The sequence below is a fragment of the Cnephaeus nilssonii genome (genome assembly GCF_951640355.1).
Source record: "Cnephaeus nilssonii genome assembly, chromosome: 14".
NCBI lineage: Eukaryota > Metazoa > Chordata > Mammalia > Chiroptera > Vespertilionidae > Cnephaeus > Cnephaeus nilssonii.
The window spans coordinates 51,438,913-51,461,139 of NC_137085.1; the positions used below are offsets into that span (position 1 = coordinate 51,438,913).

Here is a 22,227-nt window from a genome sequence, read left to right on the forward strand (position 1 = left end):
ACACACACACACACACACACACACTCATAGACATGTACAATGAAATAGTATTCAGCCACAAAAAAGAAGGAAAACCTGCCATTTGCAACAGCATGGATAAATCTTTCTGAGGGCAGCGAATAGAATGGTGACTGCCAAAGGCTGGAGGGAGGAAATGGGGAGATGCAGGTCATAGGGTACAAACCTTCAATTATAACAAGAATAAGTTCTAGGATCTATGCACAGCCTGGTGACTATAGCTAATAACACAGTAGTATATGCTTGAAATTTGTTGAGAGTAGATCTTAAGCATTCTCACCACATTCAAAAGAAAGGGTACTATGTGAGATGATAGATGTATAGATGTGCTAATTATCTTGATCTTGGTAACCATGCCACAATGTATGTGGATGTCAAATCATCGTTTTGTACACTTTAAACATATACATAATTATGTATGTTAATTTTTCCTTAATAAAGTTGAAAAAATACAGTTACTCAGTTAAAGAAAGGACTGAGTGTCTATGAATTTGGTTTTTATAATACTTTCTGCCCCATTTTAGCGTATATTAAAACTCTTCTCTTAACTCTGCCCCTTCTTAAGGCCTTATCTTTCCCTTTTCCGATAGAGACCAATCCACATCTCTGGGCTGCCCCTCCTCTCCTGCCACTCGCTTCTCATCTCTTCTCACTCCATCATTGGTCCGAGTCAATTATTTGACAAATCAAATTGTCATTATTCAGTTCTTACTCTTCCAGACATCTTTTCCAGATCTGCCACCGTTGATCACGCCTTCTTTAAAACTCCCTCCTCTGGTTCTCTTAATTCTGTACTCACGTAGTCCCTTCCTAACCTTGCCAACTGAGTTAATTCCTCTGCATCCATCCCATGCCAGCATTCTTACATTTTATTTTCTGCTAGTCTCTCCTCTGCTCCCTTAGCTGGCAAGGTCACCTCCAGCTTTAAATACCAACCTCTATGCAGATTACTTTCTCACTAATGTTCCTAAACTTGGAATCTCTGCTGAGTTCCAGACCTTCATTTCCAATTGTTTCTAGAGATTCCTACATGAATCCCCAAGTTAAGAAATGCATGTGTGTTACTCCCCTACTTCCCAGGCATATGCTCCTTCTAACTTTCCTTTTTCTCTCACCCTCTCAATAGCTAGGAATGAAACACTGCTGATTTTATCTTATTTATGTACCCCCAAGTCCATCCACCTTCTTTCCAATCTCATGAGTACCACTTTTCTTCAGGACTCATTCATGCTCATTCCAACCATACCAAGAATTTCTTCCTTCCTTTAACAGTGTCTACTGCCAATAGGGTAATTCTCCTAAACTACAGCTATGAAACCCTTAGGAGGCTCTCTCAGGAGATTCCTGAATAAAACCTAGACATCTTAGCATGGTCCTTAAGAGACTCCACAATTTGTTTTAAATTTCCTTACCACATACAACATATTCCATCACAGCGAACTTCTTGTTACTACCCCCTAAAACTCTATTCTCTAAGTTTAACTCTCTCACAAGTTCCACAACATTTAGCTCCGGAAGTCAAACTAATTTTCAAGGCTCTACTTAAAAACTGCCTTCGATGAAGCTAACTTTCCTTAATTGAAAATAATTATTCCACAATTATAGGAAAAAAATAATTTTTAAAATTTCAGCCAGTCCTTTTTAATGGCATTCATCTTTTTTAAAAAAAATCTGTGCATATGTCTTCTTTTCTTTAGTGAAACTATAAACTTCTGGAAGGCAGGGATTTATGTACTATTTGTGTAGCTACTTAAATCAGCTAGCCCAGAACTTTATAATGGTGAGTTCCCAACAAATCTTTGTTGTCTAAAATAAAATGTTCACCTGTTCAAATGGCTGACATTATCAAGGTATAAAAGAATATGTTCATTTATTCCAGGATCAGTAAATATATTTAAATTTTTAGGGTGCATTTTAAAAAATATGGTTAAGGACATCAATTCTCATTTTAAGTGTGATAAGCCGAGTAGTCCAGCTGGAGAACACATGCCCACGACGTGTTTGTTAACTAGTTTCCCTTCACATTCTCCTCACTGTGCCCAGAAAAGACATCAATAGGACTAGGAGATTTCTAATGCATCAAAAAGGACAACAACTCTGGATATTTACAACCTTCTCCGAAGCCGATAAGAAAAAGATATGTACAGTGTAAAGTTTTACACAAAGGACTTGACAAAGACACTACTAGTAAATATCCAGGAAGCATGATTCTTCACACGGGTATAACTGTTTGTTTTGGTTCACGCTTTCCCCTCTCCATTTGTTGGTCAGACTCAAACTGTTGGGCAGACAAAGGTAAGCGAACTCTCTGACTTGAAATTCTTGACCAAGAGCCTTTGAGATAATAATCTTGGTCAGCCAAGGTCGAAATCTAAGCAGAGGTTTTCCCCAAAGCACATAGCTCAGGAACCAGAGATGTGTAAAGTAAAAGGAAAACAAAACCATAAAAATGGCACCAGCCGTGTGAAACGTAGAGTTTGTTCAGTGTGCGGGGGTACCAGAAAAGACCAAACTTGGGTCATTTTGCACCCATCCTCCTATGTTCTTGAAATAAATCAATGGATTGAGGTTGAGTTTCTGGCTTGTTGAAGGGAGACATTTTCTCTATGCAAATTATCAGTCCTCCCTTGAAGTGATTAGGTGGATTAACAATCATTCATAAAATCAGAGGCTTACAAAAGGACGGTATCACTCCTAACATTACACTAGCTGAATACGAGTCTCTTCTATTAAGTAAAGGCTGGCCTGAAAACATATATGAAACATAAAAGCCATGCTGTTAGCTTTGAGAGCACCCTTGAGAAAGATGAAGAAGAAAAGGGACAATTCAGATAACATATCTGGGAAAAATGCTAATTGCATAATGAATGAAACAGTGTGATGACGCACACAGGAAGGTGTAGGCGCTTCATCAATGGTGATGCATTTGAACTCTAGTAAAAATGTCTGGGCGGCACTAGAAATCAGAGCTCTGATAGGTACGAACGGCCTAATGATCTCATGAGATTTCTCCTCTTTGCTGGATTCTCTGATCTACCTCAATGGTCTGAATTTGCTTTCTGAAACATCCTAGAGCTATTTAAAGAAAATTGCTTTCAAGTATCTAAAAGTCCTTTTTAAGAAAATTGAAAAGATGATTTCCAACATTCCATTCCCTTGATGTTTTGCCTTAGAACCTTCAACTAGAGAGAGGAAGCACATCCGTGCATTAAAATTCCAGGAAGCCCGTCGCTTTGTTTTCAAATGACATTCTGTGCACAAAGGTAAGCCAGACAGAAGGGCTGCCTTTGTGTTTTGATTTTCCACGGGGGAACCCTTCAGTCATTTGAAGAGAAGCCCCGCTGCACATGCTCACACCGGATGTGGAGAAATCTCTGGTACATCGCAGGCATCTACGGGAGTGGCCACCCCTGTCAGTTTTAGGCCCTCATCTCTTAGAGACACAGTTTAGAATAAGCATATTAAATGTTAATGTGAACTGCCACTTCAAGAGCCACCCCCTTCCTATCTCCTCTTTCTCTCTATTTAACATTCAAAGCAACTGAAGCACACAATGACATAAGAGCAGGATGAATTGCATAAAAGAAGACAACTCATTATTTAGAGTACCTTCGGAATTCTCAGTTTTATTGACTTATTTTCTAACTTTCTGGGGTTTCCTCCGATAAAGTCACTGGTAAAATGCGACAATGAAAGAAGCTGGCCGGGCCTGCCTTTTCCTAGACAGAGCTTCCCTGTGAGTCGGGACAGAGAGCGCGGTGGGCTCCCCGGCAGTCATAGGAGAATAAATACCACCACCCCCTGTTAATATTTTCAAATACCTGCAAATATCCCGTGTGGAACTGCAGAGCTTGTTCCTATTGTAATCACACAGGCTGATGTCTACTAGGTATTATACCAGATTTTTTTTTTTTTTAATAACAGCCATTTTAAAGGGATGAGGAAGGATATGTGAGGACTAATGGCTGTCACCCTCCTGTCAATACATGTGTACCATGGAAAGGTCTCGGGAACCATGCCCCAACAATTCGGCACTTCATAGATTAGAAGTCCCCTAAACGCCCTGTTCCAGACACGGCCCTGTTTGTAAGGAAAGCTCAAGCAGATGACCCAGCAGTGTCCCCAAAGCAGGCCGCTGTTATAGCGTTAACAACAGCTCCTGGGAAATAATTAGGATGGATATACCTACGCATGCCCGAATAACAAGATTCTGGTGAAAATGTATAGAATTCCATAGGAAATAGATGGTGTATCTCCCCCCCCCAAAAAAAAAATGTATACACACTTTAACACAGATAATTCACTTAATGTTTACTCTTTTTCAGAGTTAACTGATTTGAAATAATGAGTGAAGCCAGACTAAGTTCTGAACAAAGAAAATTCACCCTAATGTGCCACTAGATATTTTTAAATTGTAATACATAAAAGATAAAGTTTACAGTACAAAATTGGCAAACAGTCAACGAATAGAGGGCACACAAATACCTAATGAAATGATTCTTGGTGTTTATGATTCCATTGTTTCACATTACCAGCAGTGCCTGGACCAGAATGGTCATCAGTTTGAAAACAGGCATTGACCAAAAAAATAAAATAAAATAAATTGTTCATTTCTGTAGAGTCTTTTAAATTTTGAAAATGAACTGTATGTTAATAAACCCTGACTTTATAATCATTCAAAATGAGTATACATTTTTGGGGAACACCCTGGCATGTGTTAAATGCCAACACAATTAACTTACAGACTCTGCATGTTCCATCACTGCTAACACAAAGAAGACATATTCTTGACCACTTTGGAGTTGCTTGTTTGTGAATCCTCCATAATGTTTGTCATCTCCCAGGGTGAACTCCGTGGGAAGGACGTCAAAGTGAGCGGCTATATATGGCTTTAATTCAACTTCTCTCCCATGACGGAGGCTTCTGCGTTTCCTGGATATCTCTTTAAGCAGCTAAGAAGTAAAGTGGGAAATAGAGAATGAAATGTAAACAATAATAACCCAACCTGATGATAGTTTCATGGGAGAAGTTAGTTCAGGACTGGGAACAACCCCAGGGCCGCTTGTTCACTCTTCATGTAGCATTTCACCATCACTAGAACCTCGGTTCTCGCTTGCAAATGTGTGCCTTGCTGCCAAGGGAAGAAACTGGACTGCTACTGCAAGGGCCAGGCTGCAGACACAGGACAATTAGGTCCTTTAGTGGTGGCTCCTATCATTGTCCGCCCCAGCGAAATCTTCTCAAAACGGAAGAGTGCATTAGAACTTGTCTACAGAAAAAGCCAGCTTGAGTCATAAAAGCTTGTCAATTTGGACTCTATTGTTACTTATTAAACTAGTACTAAACTCAGATAAAGCCACCTAAACTTTCAATTATTATTAATTTTTTTAGATACATTAGTGCCATTTCAGATTGTTTTTAGTAGTGAGATCATTTATATGATGCAAATTCCCTCAAATCTGCAGGAATAAAATCTGATGCCTCATTTTTAACTGACAATAATAAATAGATATTGTTATTTATTTAATAACTAGTGGCCTGGTGCATGAATTTGTGCACATTGAAAGGAAATTACTTAGAAGAAATATTTTAATATTGCTATTCGCCCTTTCTCTATAATAGAAATGTCAACCAAATTCACAATTAACAATGACAGATCAAAACACACGCATGCGACTGGTGCCAGCTAGAACTTTATATGTATCGCGCATGTGCAAGTCAACGTTTATTTTTAAATTGCCAGTGCACATCATATGTACTGGCTGGTCGATTGGTCAGTCAGATGGACAGTGGTCATTTGGCTTTATATATATATATATATATATATATATATATATATATATATATATATATATAATTTCTAGATTGATTTGGCTCTTTGATTTAGGTACTTATGAAAACTTAATGACAAAATTACTGACTACTCTTGTTTTTAAAAATGGAAATAATAATAGTAAACACCAAACTAGTGATATCTTCTTAGTGGAATGAGACCCTAGCATAAGCGAGGACAGACTTCCGTGATAATAACCGGCTGCAGGTTGTACATATGACAGACACCAAATCTTTATGTCAGGAACTGGTAGTAAACCACTGCCTCTTGTTCACAGAATTTTAAATGTGCTCTGCTGGTTTAAAATGATAACCTAAAGAAGTGTGAAAAACAGTCTTTTGATTATATAATCTGTGCTGGTATTTTTTTAGTAACTTTTCACTTATCATATTATCACATTTTCTGTGAAATTTGAGTTTATTGATATAATTAGAATTACATGAAATATAGGCTATTTTATGAAAACCTTTATTAGGTTGGGCATAACCTGTTTAGCAAATTTGGACCATCTGATGATAAATTCAGATATACTAATCAATTATGCACCATTTGGGTTATAGTAAATCAAGGCCAGAAACTTAGTAGTATCTTTCAATTCTGTTGTCAAATTTATATTTACTCATAAGGATGATGAAAATGACAATAACAGCTAATATTTATTAAGCACTTACTAGGCACTGTTTTCAGAGCCTAAACATGTTGTATTAGTCCATTTACTCCTCATAACAGCCCTACAATTTAGGCTAGTATTGTCCCCATTTGATAAATGAGGTAACTGAGGCATAATAGAAAGTGGCAATATATAATTGGATTCAATTGGTGAAATAAAATGAAATTACATGAAAGAGATTTTTAAATCATACTTCTGTTTACTTATTCAAGTTGCACAACATCAAGGAAACAAACCCAACAATTAAGGTAAATTGATCATCTAAATTGTTTTAACTCAGTCTGTATTTAGACAAATATAAATATTGTGCATCTGCTTTCATTAACACGTTAGTGTGTATTTAGATTTCTTTCTCCTGGATTCTTTTTACATGTTATTTTTAAAAATCCCGAGACCATATATTTAATGCTACAGTTGAAAAGTCATTGCAAAGGTTATTGTTGATAGGCAGTAAATGATGGCCCATTACGTGGAGAAGGACAAATGCACTGCAGATGAGCTGAACAGCTTTTTGAAGTTGGTTAATCAGAAACATTTACCATCAGTTGTTTATGTGACTGCTCCCTTCTTCTACTTCACTGATCAAACCCTACCTTGATTTTATTCATATTTCAGATGTAGGCAACTGTCATAACTCATCCATATCACTGTCATCCCCATGAATACCTTTTGCTAGGGTTTCTTTAGAAGATTTTGAGGAAGTATGTTGGAAAAAAAAAGGGTGTGTGTTTGGTGCTCTGTAGAGCCAATGTGGCCATTCGTTAAGGTGAAACCTGGAAAATCAACTCTGTCCCTGCTGGTGGCTCTAATCTCTGCAGGATGCTTCCTGTGTTATACTTTAAATGAGTCATGTATACTTAGATGACACTGGAGTTAGCCAGTATGCTGAAGTTAAAATCACAAATAACCACATTATTTTACTGCAAGCTTTTTAAAGTACAATGCGATGAAAAGCTTATGATATATTCCAAGACCTGCCCTGAATTAAATGTAACTAACATTTTAGGACGCATTCGGCCCCAAATCCATTTTGACTATCAATTTCTACTCTGCCCAGTCTGACTTTGACAATAGGAGTTCCAACTCTATAAATTTATTATGGAGAAATTATCCCCAAACAACGGACACATGTGCTTAAAAAATAATATTTAGAGTAAATCTGTTTAGAAAGCTTCTTTTCATTTTTTATGGGCCTAGATGTGAGGCATACATTGCAACTCCCCTTAGGCCACCATTCTATTTGTTGATATTGATTGTTTGAACAATTTGAATTATACACTGTTCTAAGAAAACCACTTGGTCAAATACATTTAAGAGAGGAATACTGCTTTGTCAAACCTGGCAGTACCAAGCTATAGATAAAATTACTGAAATGCATTTATTATCCATGGTAGAAAAAAGAAGAAATGAAAAACTGTCTGCAGGGATCAGAACCGGAATGAGTAAACATAAAGGAGGTCATGGCCTGCTTTCATTTGCTCCCCTCCACACTAGTTACAAGATGTATTGGAGGTAATTCCAGAAGATATATCAAGGGCTTTGGTTTTTTTAATCAGAAATAATTTTCATTTTCCAGTCAATGCATATCTTATTTCTTCCACCATTAATTCTACAATGTGGTCTCAATTATATCAGTAAGAAAAGTGGGTAGCAACCCATCCTGACCCCCACATTTTGAATTAATAAATGTTCTTTATCAAACTATTATACAGATTAATGTACCACAATGTGTGGGATGATTAAAATGACCCTTTGTTATGGGACTCAGCAGCACAGACCCATAGAGTTTAATTGCAAGAAAGTTCAATGTCATACAGAGCAATACTTCTATCCATTAACATTGCTGTGCATTCCGGAGTTTGGAACCGGGCCTTAAAAGAGAATCAGCTTCATATTACTTATCACCAAATGGCTCCACCTATAAGGAAATCTTGTCATTTACAACATACCGATAATGTATTATAGAAACGCAGACTTGAAATCTATATGTTCCCATTAACCAATGTCACCCACCCCCCAATATATTTTTAAAAATAAAAAATTAAAAGTATTTGATGTCCTTGTTGGCCTGGATATTAATTCCTTGAAAACTTAAAGAAAAAACAAGTAGAAAAACTCAAAGATTCTATAAATTGACTTTACATTTTAAATCCAAATCCAACTGAATTTTATCATTCAGCTGAGAACTGATTAATATAATAAAGAATATCCCAGGATTAACTGATTCAAAATGTTGACAGAAGACCAGCTGACCATTTTCCACATTCAGACGAAGGATAACTATTCCTCTAACATCATGGAAAAATGATTTGTTCCTTTATTATCAACAACGACAAAAAAATAAGATTTTTACAAATTACTTGACAACCTTATTCAAATGATGCCTCAATTTATACTCCTCCAATGCTCATCTAATCACTTAAACAGTGACACAAAAGCATAATCCTAACCTGAACTCATCTCCCCTTCTCCACTTGAGTTTAACTGAGATAAATGAAGTGGATGATGATGTACCCACTTCTAGAGATGACATATGTTTGCCTAAAGCAGCTACCAGCCCTTACCTGTCAGATCACTGCCTCCTTAGTGCAGACATGTATGAAATAAACCTCACTTGCCTGTAATGCATCTAAGGAATTAATGCTTTTCCTTGCTCCATCTGAACTAATTTGAGGTAGGGAAAAATACCGAGCAATTACAGGTTGGGTGATAATATAGGGCCGATGTTGTAAATAATCTCAATAAATTAAAATCTCCCATTTCCCCAAATTGGAGCCTTTTTACTTGCCTTCTGAACTGATTCAAACCAGCGTCACATGAAAACAGCAAAGTCTCTCTTAGATTTCAAATCTGAACCCCAAGCATTAACTTGCTGTGGCCTTCTGGTATATCTGGCTTAATAGTTCTGATCACAGCTTTCTCCTCTCACTAGAGGTATATAATAATTAGGTCTTGTGGACAACTTCACACTAACTTAAAAAAACAACAACCAAATGTTCTTTCTGCAAAAAGAGTATAAATTAAAATGTACTCAGGCTTGTGGTATGATTTTGGAAATTAAAATAATACTCATTTAGTATCTGCTCTATTTTTAGCACTATTTTCTTCTTTGGATCAAAATTTTGTTGTTGTCTGCCCCTGTGGGTAAATGTGATTTTGATTCTGATATCCTACGGAATACAGAATAAGGCAAACATATGCTAATCAGCACATTCTGAGAGAACCTGGTCAAGGATCTATAGTGGGTCAAATGTTGGATTCTGCTGCAAAATGCAATTTAACATTTGTAACAGCTGCAGCTACCATTGCATTAATGAAGTGGACTTTGGAATTCATAACATTGGTGATTAAGCCTTTGCTGACAATTCACTCACCTTTTACACCTCTGCATCATGTTTTACCAAGGGCAAGGGGCAAAACACTAAAGCTAACAAAGATTAGACAGGTTGTAAGCTTTATTGCAGCTTAATGTTTTTTAATTAAAGCAAAAGGCTCTTTGTTGTGATCCCTAGAGGTTAATACACCCATAGCACTGAAATATCAGACCAGCCGGCTGACCAGCCATGCAGAAGTCTGCAACTGGATTGGATGCTGAAAGGACTCTGTGGAGAGGAGAATGTTTAGTAAATTAAATAACCAGTGAAAGACACTGCCAACAAAGACACACTTACCTCATCTAATTCCATTTCATCTGGACTCTCCCATGGCTTGATAAATTTCCCACGAGATTTCTTCAAAGGCACAATTATTATGTAGTAACCTCTGCACAAGAATCGGCAGACAAAAATACGTTAGTTCAGAGAGAAAAGTAAATGGCTATATCTTAAATCTTCCACAGACCAGTGATGGAGACAGAAGGCAAATTACGGAGATGGAGTAACTTGTCCATCAATGACAAATAACCACCTGTTCATTCAATTTTAAAAACAACATGTGTAGACATTTATGTGACTTCAATGAGCTTATAAGGTCATATCACCATGGATGACTGCTCTTTATTAGTATCATAAACAGGATGGGAATACTTGGTTAGGACCCTGGTGTTGGACACGTACAAGGCTGCAAGGGTGGTATACTGAAATTGACCAACACAAGCTGCTGAACCAAATATTTTCTATGATGGCAATTTATAAGATAACTTTTCAAAAGGGAAATGTGTAATAAAAATTACTCTTAGTTTGTACCATGCTTATATTATGATAATGATAATTTTATTTACATACCCCTAGAACATTTTTATTTGGGTAAAAAGTTAAAAGCAAAAAATTTGCTCATAATCTTATAACATTTATATAAAGATATTAAAAAGTTCCCCTTTCTAACTATCAATTGGTAACCCTAAAGGTAAGTGTGGCAGAAATTTGGAGATACCCACTAAGGGCCTTCAACATAGATCTCAATGTAATACATCTATAGGAAGAGGCGAAAGTAACCGAGTTCTCCAAATGAGAATAGTTGACTAAAATTTAAGTAATGTATAAAGTTACTTGTCTGCATATAGATGCGGGCTATTTGTAAAAAAAATAAAATAAAATTGCAATTTCCATATAGCCTATACCCTGACCTTGTATTCATGGTTAGGGACTAGTTAATACCAATCTGCAGTAGTAAGTATACAATGACTTTGCATGTTAAGTGTATAATAATGGCTAACACATTAATCACTTCCTACTTCCCAGGTATTATATTAAGTGCATAATTTCATTTGGCCCCTTCAAAAATCCTATAAGAAAAGATAATAGACAAAGAGACAAATTGGCGAAATTACTGCCCCAGTTAAAACAGATTGTAGAGGGATACAAATCTATGTATATCTTAATCTTACAAATAGTCTCCCCCCGCCAAATACCCCTCTGCATCACGTAATACTTACTAAGGACCCCATAAATTTTGTGGAGATTTATCTTGAAAACACACATACACTTTCAGAAGAGAAGGCTGCCACGCTGGGGCAAGGGCACTAACGTTATATCACAGAGACCAGTAACACACACAGGAAGGCCTCTTTCCACTTATCTCAAAGCAAAACCTGCAATAAACTCGGCAAACCCTCCTTGATAAAGAACCCTGTTTGCATCAATGCCCCGTGTAGTAACCAGTAGCGTGGTGTGGCTTTGGAGCACCTGGAATGTGACTAGTCTGAACTGAGGTTTGCTCTCAAATATCAGAGACATAGACTTAAAGACTTACTATGGAAAAACGAATGTAAAATAGCTCAGTAATAATTTTTAATAGTCACCATACGTTAAAATGATAATATTCTGGATACACTGGGTCAAATAAAAAGTAGTTTCACGTCTTTCTTTGTACTTCTCCTGTAGCGGCTAGAAAATTTAAAAATTTCACATGAGGCTCTCATTATATTTGTTGGACGGTACCACTCTAGAGCATTCTTGTAAAGAATGTGGCGTCTGGACATCTATATGGCCCAGAATTCAGGCTCTGTCACTTGTATGCTGTGTGATCTTGGGCTGATCCTTGAACATCCCTGAATCTCAGTTGTATATTCTGCAAACTGTGACTTGGGGTGGTGATCACAGACAATACGGTATTCAGGTAATGTGTTATGGAACTGTGCACCTGAAACCTGTATAATTTTGTTAGCCAGTGTCACCCAAATAAATGAAATAAAAAGATAAAAAAGAGATTAAAATAATACCAGACTGTTATTTCGGGGGAAATAAAAGCAAATGTATTCAAAGCACTTAGCACAGTAGCGTGTGGCATATTGCACTAAATGGATGCACCTGCTTCTGGCTGATATTGACCATCAGGGTGGGAGAGGTGCACCTCAACTACCTTATTCAGAAGGATACAGGGAAATTCCCCGAGATGCAGTTTAAAGTACTTGACAAACTTCTTTCTCTCTAATCGAGAATTCTATGACTATACCTGAGCCCTCTCTCCATGGTGCTCTGAGCAGCTATCAACAGACTCACAAGATCACATCACTTAGCCATTCATTTTCTTTCCTACAAATAGTCATGATGATCAAGGAGGGGGAGGAGAATGAAGAGTTGGAGTGTGTGAGAGGCTAGTGCCATTTTTTTTAATGACCCAGAGTAAGCTTCCTCCTCTCCCGGGCCTCCCACCACCTGAAGGATTTGCCCAACAAGTCCATCATGTTAAGTGAGCACTGAGGGGAATGACAGGGGGTGCAACCAAGCGTAGGAAATAACGCTGCAGATGTGCTTGATAAACACACTTGTCAGGGAACCTCCTGCATTTCTCTACCAATCATACACAGTCAGGACAGGTGCTCTTTGCCTAAAGCAATGATAATGCACATTGTCATAGAGCTCCCACTGTCCTCGTTCAGAATCTTGTAAATCAAGGTGAAGCTGATAAATTCTATTAATTTTTCTTTCTGCTTTCATACTTCGAGTTGCCATTCTTGTACATGAAAAAAGAAATCCATTCTTTCTCCTGCAGCACTTCCCACTATTTATATTACTACTTGCAGTTGGGATAAGAATTGCCCAGCCTCCCCATCAGTAATTAATTGTGTGGCTGGATATGATCTCCACTGATCTCTAAAGCATTCATTGACAACATCACAGTGGAGCCTGCTAAAAGGCAACTCTCTTCTCTTTTTTTAAATTGCATTTTTTAAAAATGTTTTTACTGATTTCAGAGAAAGGAAGGGAAAGGGAGGGAGGGAGGGAGGGAGGGAGGGAGAGAGAGAGAGGGGAGAGAGAGAGAGAGAGAGAGAGAGAGAGAGAGAGAGAGAGAGAGAGAGAGAGGGAGAGGGAGGGAGAGAGAGAGAGAGAGAGAGAGAGAGAGAGAGAGAGAGAGAGAGAGAGAGAGAGAGAAACATCGATGAGAGAGAAACACGGATCGGCTGCCTCCTGCATGCCCCTACCAGGGATCCAGTCCCCAACCCAGGCATGTGCCCGGACGAGAATTGAACTAGTGACCTCCTGGTGCATGGGACAATGCTCATCCAACTGAACCACTCTGGCCAGGCTCATAGCAACTCTTGTCCAGTGAAAGAACTGGAGTGGAGTGCTGGGAGTTTGGAACTCCATGTTATAGAATGTCTTGCCTGGTTCTAAATTCATACATTTCAACTTTGTTCTCTGCAATTGCGGTTTTGTAAACACCAATGTGGTTGCTTTTCCGGAAACCTAGATTTCCCCAGAGTATACTGCTTCCCTTGAAGTCTCATGTGGTGGCTGTTTATTCACTCCTCCTCCCCCACCCATGAACTTCAGGGTTAGGACTTGGGGTTTCTTTTCTAGGAATGGCCCATGAACCACCACGGCTCTCAGATCCTTGAGATCCTTGAACTCTGCCTTTCTAAAGCCAACATCCTCCCCTCTACCATGGCTGAAATCTGTGATGGCCTTTCTCTGTGCCTGAACCCAAGGAGCTGAACACAGCTTGGGAAATCACACACAGGGCAGAAGGATGCCATAAATTCATGATCAGCGAACTCAAGCCCTCAATACTGCCTGGAAATAGACCACAACTTCTTTAGTCACCTAGTCCTTCAATTTTACATGACAACATTTTCAAAATTCCTCCCCTGGCCACAAACATTAAACCTCCTTATCTTCCCACTAGAAGATGGCCTTATCACTCATATACAGAGAAAATAAACACATTCAGACAGAATTTCCCTCAACATCTGTCTACCAGACTACAAGCCTACCTACATCTGTACATACCAAAATATTTCCTTTGGGTGGAGTAGGTAGACTGGCTCTATTTCTAAAGGCCAAGCACTCTTTCTTGCATTGGTTCCCATCATTTCACCCTAAGGAAGTTTACCATACACTAGCGATTTTCAACCTTTTCCTTCTCATGGCACACATAAACTAATTACTAAAATTCCTCAGCACACCAAGATTTTAATAAAAGGGTAATATGCAAATTAACCATCACTCTGTCACAAATATGGTGGAGCCCACAGCCACAAGATGGCAGCGCCCAGTCTCCCCAGCCTCACAGGAGTCCCCCAGTCCTGGAGGGGCTGCTGCTGAGAGCGGGCAGCACGAGCGGCCTGCGGAATGCTTGCTTCATTGCCACGCAATGGAGGGCCTCTGGGCAGCGGGCACGGAGCAGCTGGGGTGGGACGCTTGCTTCATCGCCACAGCGATGCCCCAGCCACAGAGGGCCTCTGGGGAACGGGGGGCGGCACAGCCTCCGCGGCTGAGCGCAGGCCTGGAGAGGAGACGGCGGGCCTGCCTCCCAGGAAAGCAGCGCGGCTCCTGGCGGCGCACTGCAGTCCCTGCCAGCTTCCGCGGAAGTGGCGGGTGGCCTACTGCGTGCGATATTGCGCGATGGGCTCCTAGCATATTTTTGCTGATCTGACAAAAAAAAGTATACTTTTTAAATTCATTTACACTACGTGGCTATTGTGTTGGCTGTTGTCATGTTATTTGATAATCTAAGGAAAAAGAGGTCAGTGCCCCTGCCTAAAGTCAGGTATTGCATGTTTTAAAATTCTGTGGCCCATCAGCATGCCACAGCACAGTGGCTGAAATTCGCTGCTATATTATCACACCCCTTCTCTTTCTCATAATTGAATATCTCGGCTTCTTCCACCTCATTGGATCCTATACATTTGCTTTCCAACTTACATAAATATCTGCCATTTAAAAATAAAGCAAACCCCATCCCATTCCAGTCATCATTCCTTCTCTCTCCTACCCCTTACTATCCAAATTCTGAGAAGAGCTGTCTGTTCTTGCTGGTCTCCATTTCTTTACCTTCCATTCACTTTCTGGTTGATGAGGCTCCTGTCTCATTAGCCCACCTCCCTGTCCTTGCCAGGGTGTTCGGTGGCCTCAATCATGTTACATCAAAAGGAGAATTTTTGACCCTCTTCTCTCTTGATCTCTTAGCAGAATCTGACAATGTCGATTAAGACCCTCTCAGTGTTTTCTCTGTATCTAACTCTCCTGGTTCTATATATTCCTCTGCACGTTACCCTTGTTTCTCTAGCAGGATTTATCATCTGTTACCCAGCAATTAAATGATAGAGTTCCTCGAGGCTCTGGCCAAGGACTCCTTTCCACTCCTTCTCTTCCTTTGTGATGTCATTCCAGCACAGAGCATCACTTATTACCTACATGCAAATGATTTACAGACTCACATCTTCAGCCAGAACGCTCCTCTGAACACTTCAGGTTTATCCAATTCCAACTTTAGGTCTCCATTTCTATGTCACAAAAGTACTTCATATTTACTGTGATTAAAACAAACAAACAAGCTCTAACCTAAGTGTTTCCCATTAACAATCTGCTTTCACTCTCTCCTTCTCTCAGGCCCAACCTATTACTAAGTCCTATGGCTTCCAAACCCTACTGTTCCCTACTGTTCACACCTCTTCTTCTCAACTGTCACCACCCCAGGCCTATCCCATTGTCACCTATCTGGATTGTTGTGTCCTCTCCTAACATTCTATCACTATAGAGTTTAGACCCCTGTTGTTCAGTCTCTGACCAAACCATATGATCTAAAAAAAACTTGTTTACGATGGGAAAAAAATGCTTTTGGAATTAGATCAGTGAAATTAAATGAGTGAAAGTAAACTGCACACTCTGCTTTGCCTGTCTGACTCAAAATTTAGGCTCAAAACACCCTTTTCAACATAGACTTTAGCTAATAGGCAAATAAATAACTTCAGAATAAATGTATTTAGAAAGCCCTTGACTACTTACAAAGTAAGCTGTGTTTTCCCACTATATTAGATTTAATTAGATAAGTTAAATCTAACCTTCAGAATTTTAATTATATTAAGTAAAGTTTTACTAATTCTATTTAATATGTTATCATCAAGGGGCCCAGCTTCACATAATTATACGGGAAGCTAAGCTCTGGCCTTGGTGGCAGTCCCACTTCAAATTCAGCCAGGCTTTTTGTATTAGCAACCTGCATTAACATCTCAAACTCATTATTCAACTGGGAGGTCAAAATCCATCTCCGATTTTAATAAAATGTTGTTCTTTTCATAGCTTTTTATTTTTTTATTTTATTTATTTTTTGCTATAGTCATTTGGGTAGATATCAGTTAAATAAAATTGACTTAACATAGACAAACCAAAGCAGGTTGAATGGTTTTTCCGGTTTCCATGTTTAAATTAAGGTTTTCCACCTTTTTAGCTACTTGCTGTCAGAAAAGTTACTAAATTATCTTAAGTCTCATTTTCCTCATTTGTAAAGTGGCAGGTGATAATGGTGACCTGTGGGAAGCCGCTCACCTAAATTCTCAGGGAAAACTGCTGTGTGACACTCAGACGTTTCCAGGATCTGTGGCCCTGCGTATATATGCCTGGCTACTGTGGTACTAACATTTGCCTCGGCCAGTCCTGTCAATGCCTCCTTGTTGGGGACTGCTTGATTGTCTAGCAGCTTGGCCTGTTCCTTGCTTGGCCAATGAATTCTATGGCTGTGGAGCCACATGTGTGCTCTAGAGCAGCGGTCGCCAACCAGTGGTGGTCTGTGAGGTCCGGAAGGTTGGCAACCGCAGCTCTAGAGCCAGACAACCTGCACTCAGATCTTGCCTTTCTGATTCTGCTACGGTGTCGCCAGGCAAGTGAGTTCATCTAGATACTCCCTCGGATTTATAATGCCAAGCGCCCTTCTTGCGAAGACTACATCAGTTACTGTGTGCACTGTCCTTCTGAACAGCACTATTAACTACCAGCATCAACCTTCTATGACCTTGGCCAGGCTGCTTAGGCTCTCTGGGCCTCACTTAATTTATCTGTAAACTAGAGGACCGATGCACCAAGATTCGTGCAAAAATGGGCCTTCCTTCCCCTGGCTGCTGGCACCGCCTTTGCTCTGGCCAGAGCCGCCTTTCCACCTTCCCACACTGCCCAGAGGCCCAGAGTGGCTGGGGTGGTGCGGAACGCCTGCATATGCAAATTAACCCGCCATCTTTGTTGGGTTAATTTGCATACTCGCTCCTGACTGGCTGGTGGGCGTTGCGAGGGTATGGTCAATTTGCATCTTACTCTTTTATTAGTGTAGATGGAGAGAAGGATGCCCACCCTCACAGGGTTATTTTGAGGCTTAAATGAACCTTTCTAGTATCTTCAGTTCAGTGTAAATAACTTTACAAATTCAAGCCTTTACCACCTCAATGACAACATGTGATGAATGAATTATTTCTCATTAAAAATTAAACAGATAATATATTACTTCATTAAACTGCTAATAGTGGCGGCACAAATTTTATGAAGCAACATTGTAAGCCATGCTTCCAAGAATATCTTTTTTTTTTAAAGAAGAAAAAGTAGAGAATCTGAAAGCCAAATTAGCAAGACCAAAGAAATGTAAACTTTCATAAAATACTCTCCTTCTTCATCTCTGTTTCTCATAAATATAAAATGCTACAGTGAAATTAACTTATGTTAGGTACCTTCTCTTAGCATAATCTGTGGGATACATTTTTTTCTTACCACCCGGACTAAAATCCTGCTCTATAAACTCACAGAAGTTTTGACTACAACTTGCTTCTCAAACACTGTGGGCTTGCTAGATTTTTCTGCCTGACCCCCCTGCCTCCGAAAAGCATTTAAATTGAAGGTGGAAGCCCTACAAAATTCCTGGTACCAGAACCTGCTGTTTCCTGGGAAATGGGATCTTTCCCTGAGGGAGCGCCTCTGTGTCTCCAGACAAAAATCAAGTGTGGACCAATTCCGAAGAAGGAGCTAACTCCACATCACATTTCCCAGGGACAGATTGGTTTGTAAGGGGTGAGGAGTTGGGGGCAGTGATCAAGACTCCCAGTTATTGTGGCTGGAAATGAGAAAAGCATGGGTTTTGTTGAGAAACAAAACAGCTCTTCAATCACCAAAATTGCATTTGGCTAGAAAACAAATGGGAAGCATTTTTCTAGATAGCATTCACCTAAATAAAAGTTAGCAGCCCACCTATAGGTCTGGAATCAATTGCTTCCTCCCCTCATTTCACCCATAAAATACTGAAAAAACTACATTCCTCTCTAATTTCTGTACTTGCCAATTACTGCAAGTGGCACTACTTGGCACACAGGTTCTTGTAATATGTGACCATCCCACTTAAACCAACCTATAAGAAAGGATGGGTAACTTTCCGCTGTAAGAAGCCCCTAAATATAAATTATCTAGGTTTTCTTGGTGCTTTTTTTCTAACTGGAGATTTGCTCTTTCATTTCTTCTAGTTTGGATCCTTTTCCCTCTCAAGTACTTTTCTAATTTAGTCTTTTGTTCTTTTCCCCAGAGCAGCTAGAATATTTTTGTTTTTGTTTTTTGGAGAATCTCTTTATTTCTAGAACATTTTTTTCCCCATAATGATTTGGTTTCTTTTTCTGTTTCTTAATGGTCTCTTCTCTTTGTTACCAAACTCTTATGCCTTTTCCCTGATTCCCACTTCAAATATAGGAGGAGAAAGTAGATAAAGAAAATGAAAAAAAAAAAATTTAACAATCTAAAGAAAAACACCAAAAAACAGACTAGATTCTGTGATATTCTCAATTCATTCAGAAGTTGGAAAATGAAACAAAAGTCTACCACCAATGGACTAAAATGCCATTTCCCAATAACGTCTAACACATTCTACCAACCAATATAGTAAATATCCACTGAAATATTTTTTCATATAAGTAAAATATTGGAAACCAATAGTAAACACTACAAAATATACTATTCTCTTCTCATCTTTCAACTGTTCTTTCTCTGAATAGTCAGTGCATTTTTTTTAATGGATTGAATTTAGAGTCCATATTTTTCCCCTATTCTTTCATTGTTTGCAATTCTTGTAACTTTTCTAAATCTTTTTCATCCCTCAACACTCAGATGAGATCTTAGATCCTTCCAGATACCTCCTCCCCTGACATCCAAGTTGGGCTAAATCTCTATACTCATGTTTCCACAGTCCTTGGCAGACTTCTCCCACTACATTCACATTACCTATTCCTTTTCTCTGTTCTCCCACGGTAAGATAGGGCTTTATCTCAGTCATCTCTCTATTCCCAGTCCTAGTGCTGGAAATATAGTGTATACAGGATGTATGTTCATTGGATGCCAACTAAAAAGTCGCAATGGATGGAGACGACATAGATGAGTAACAAATACCAAGTCTTTATCTTGTTTAGGCACCATCACATATGCTGTCCTCTTGAAACAGTGTCTCCCCACCCCCATTCCACGGGCCAGCTAAGTGCATGTCATTCATTAAATCTTAGCTTAGATGTCACTCTCTCCAGGACCCCTTTCCCTACTAAAGCAGGATCAGGAGCCCCCCTCCTGTGGCCATCTAATCTTTGGAACCACAGTACTCCACTTCAACAGATCTTTTTACATGTCCAAATCCCCTAATTAACTATGTTGTGTAATATCAATGAATAAGTCTGCATTATCCCCACTAAACCCTTGAAACATTGTCTGGCACTATGGTGGGAGATAAAAAATATCAACAGAATATTTAAACAAATCAATGGATAAATATAAACACACTTTCATATTAAATCTTGTTGGAATAAAAATTGCACTAATAGTTCATTCTCATTTCCAATTTTATGAATGACAGAAAGAGAAGAGTGAACAAAAATGGGTACCTTATTTCTCAGTGAATTTATTTTCATAATAATCTTTTGGAAATTTCATCATCTGGTTGAAATCATCCAATTATTTTATCGAAAAAATAGTAACTGAAATTTTTTTTCGGGAAGGGTTGTTTCCTAAATTTTACAAATACCACAATAGCAAAATCTTCTTGTTTATAACTTTACTTTTTAATAGCTAATTTTTTCAGTCCTATTCTTAAATTTTTCTGGAGCTTTGGAAAGTGCTTACTGTACATATTCTTTAACAATTCCTTTGCTATGGCCCTGGCTCAGTTCCCCTAACTTCCTAACAAGCTTTACTCTATGTCCTGTACTTGCTACCTCCTTCCTAATAATCGAGACCTTTACGATTAGCCTTTTGCTTCATATTTTTACTTCACTGTCTTAGTGATTCTGTCTCCACCCATAAAACCATTGCTGCTGTTACTATTCCCAAATGTCTATCTTTAATTCTAGTAATTTCTTTAAGCCCACATCCCTAATTAGGTATTTCATTGATACGCATTAATTTCCTCTTGATTTTTTTTTCTCGTATCCTTTAGGACAAATGGCAGCATCATTCATTTCTAGCTATGTCCCCAGAGCCATCTATAATGTTCTTCTCAACCCCCAGAGCCATCTATGATGTTTTCCTTTGCATTGATCTCTTCATTTCATCAGCTTCCAATTCCTACTGCACTACTGCTCTGGTTTGCCTCTGCTCAGATCCACCACCACCACCTTCAGAATCTTCTTACTTGCCTAGTGTCACCTAACTATGTGGTAACTCCCCAACAATTCTCTCTCTGCTGTTCCAGTTCCCACTAACATACACCTTCAGGATCCATGTTCCCTAAGAACTGTCCTAGCAGTGCTGCCAGCTTGTCACTACACATAAGGCTCCGAGGGTCTATGAACTATGTATAAATGCGTCCACTTGGCCTTCAAATCTTTCACCAAAAGTTTCATCTAAATTTGATTGTGTGAGATAGAAGAAACGAGAAAGGATCTAATCTTATTCTGAGCGGGGAGCACAGTGTCCAAAATGCAGTAGACAATAAATACTTCCTAAAATGGAGAAACGGAAACTTGGTAATTATCCAAACGGTATCATGTCACTCTACCACATAAAACCCTTTAATAGATTTTCATTGTCTACAGAATATAGTCCCAACTTCTGAGCAGGAGGTGCCCCTTGTACACCTCTCCGGCCAGGCTTGCAGGAGCGCTCAGGGCTCCAGCCTCACAGAATGAATCACTTGCTTCCTGTACGATGGGCCTTTCTGTATAATCTTCTCACTCTGATTTTTTTTTTTTGTCTGCCTCTTATTTGTCCTTCAAAATTAAATTCAGAAACTTCCTTGACCCTCTCCATTCCAGTTTGGCTGCTCTTGAGAATATAACTCTATCATTTTAAACACATATTACATCTATTTCCCTGTGTCCCCACCCTATGGTAAGCTCTTTGCGGACAGGGATCACGTCTTTTTTATTCTCCATGGCCTTCCACCGTGCTCATACTGAATACACTTCAGTGTCAATACTTTCGTTTGCTGTTGGCTATAACTAATGAGCTATGCTGGGTATCTATTCTATTGGTTACAACCAACTAACTATATACAACCAACAAACTGCTAATCTGACTGGATCTAACTCTCTACTGAAGGCCCACTGTGCTCCATTCAACCCAGAAAACCTGCATTTTTCACTAACATGTTTTTCCCATGTCATTCTGAATTTTAACTTTTGAAATTTCTTTCAGCACATGTATAAAATACTAGTGTCATACACTTTATTTGCTTATCTAATTCCCCAAAGTTTTTTTTTAGTGTTATTGTACTTTATAAGTCACCCCCACAATTATTTGCCACGTATCAGAGCCATTCAACTATTCACCTTCCTCCATATATCATGACATAGACTCCTTTACGACCATGTTCTATTTGCCGCTCTGTCTTTCCTAAGTAACACTGTTCCTGGAACACACAAAATACTACATGTTGAAATAATGAGAATCTGTGTTACAATGAACACCAGATCACAGCGCGGTGAATAACCAAACTACAGTCCTATGTAGACGATTCTGTTACTCTATGTACAGCGATTTATTCTTCTATAACCCTACAACCCTGAGATTTAACTTTCTTTTTCGTTTACTGGCATTTC

At 39.0% G+C, this 22,227-nt stretch overlaps 1 protein-coding gene across 1 annotated transcript in view; it reads right to left on the reverse strand.

The window, feature by feature from the left end:
* PTPRD (protein tyrosine phosphatase receptor type D) overlaps positions 1-22,227 on the reverse strand; it is a 496,562-nt gene that overhangs the window by 131,652 nt on the left and 342,683 nt on the right. Inside the window, exons 18-20 of the mRNA XM_079789612.1 lie at positions 10,193-10,283; positions 4,761-4,970; positions 2,723-2,814 (exon numbers count right to left, since the gene is read on the reverse strand). Of these exons, the coding sequence (XP_079645738.1) occupies positions 2,723-2,814; positions 4,761-4,970; positions 10,193-10,283 (393 nt within the window). The remainder of the gene's footprint in view (positions 1-2,722; positions 2,815-4,760; positions 4,971-10,192; positions 10,284-22,227) is intronic.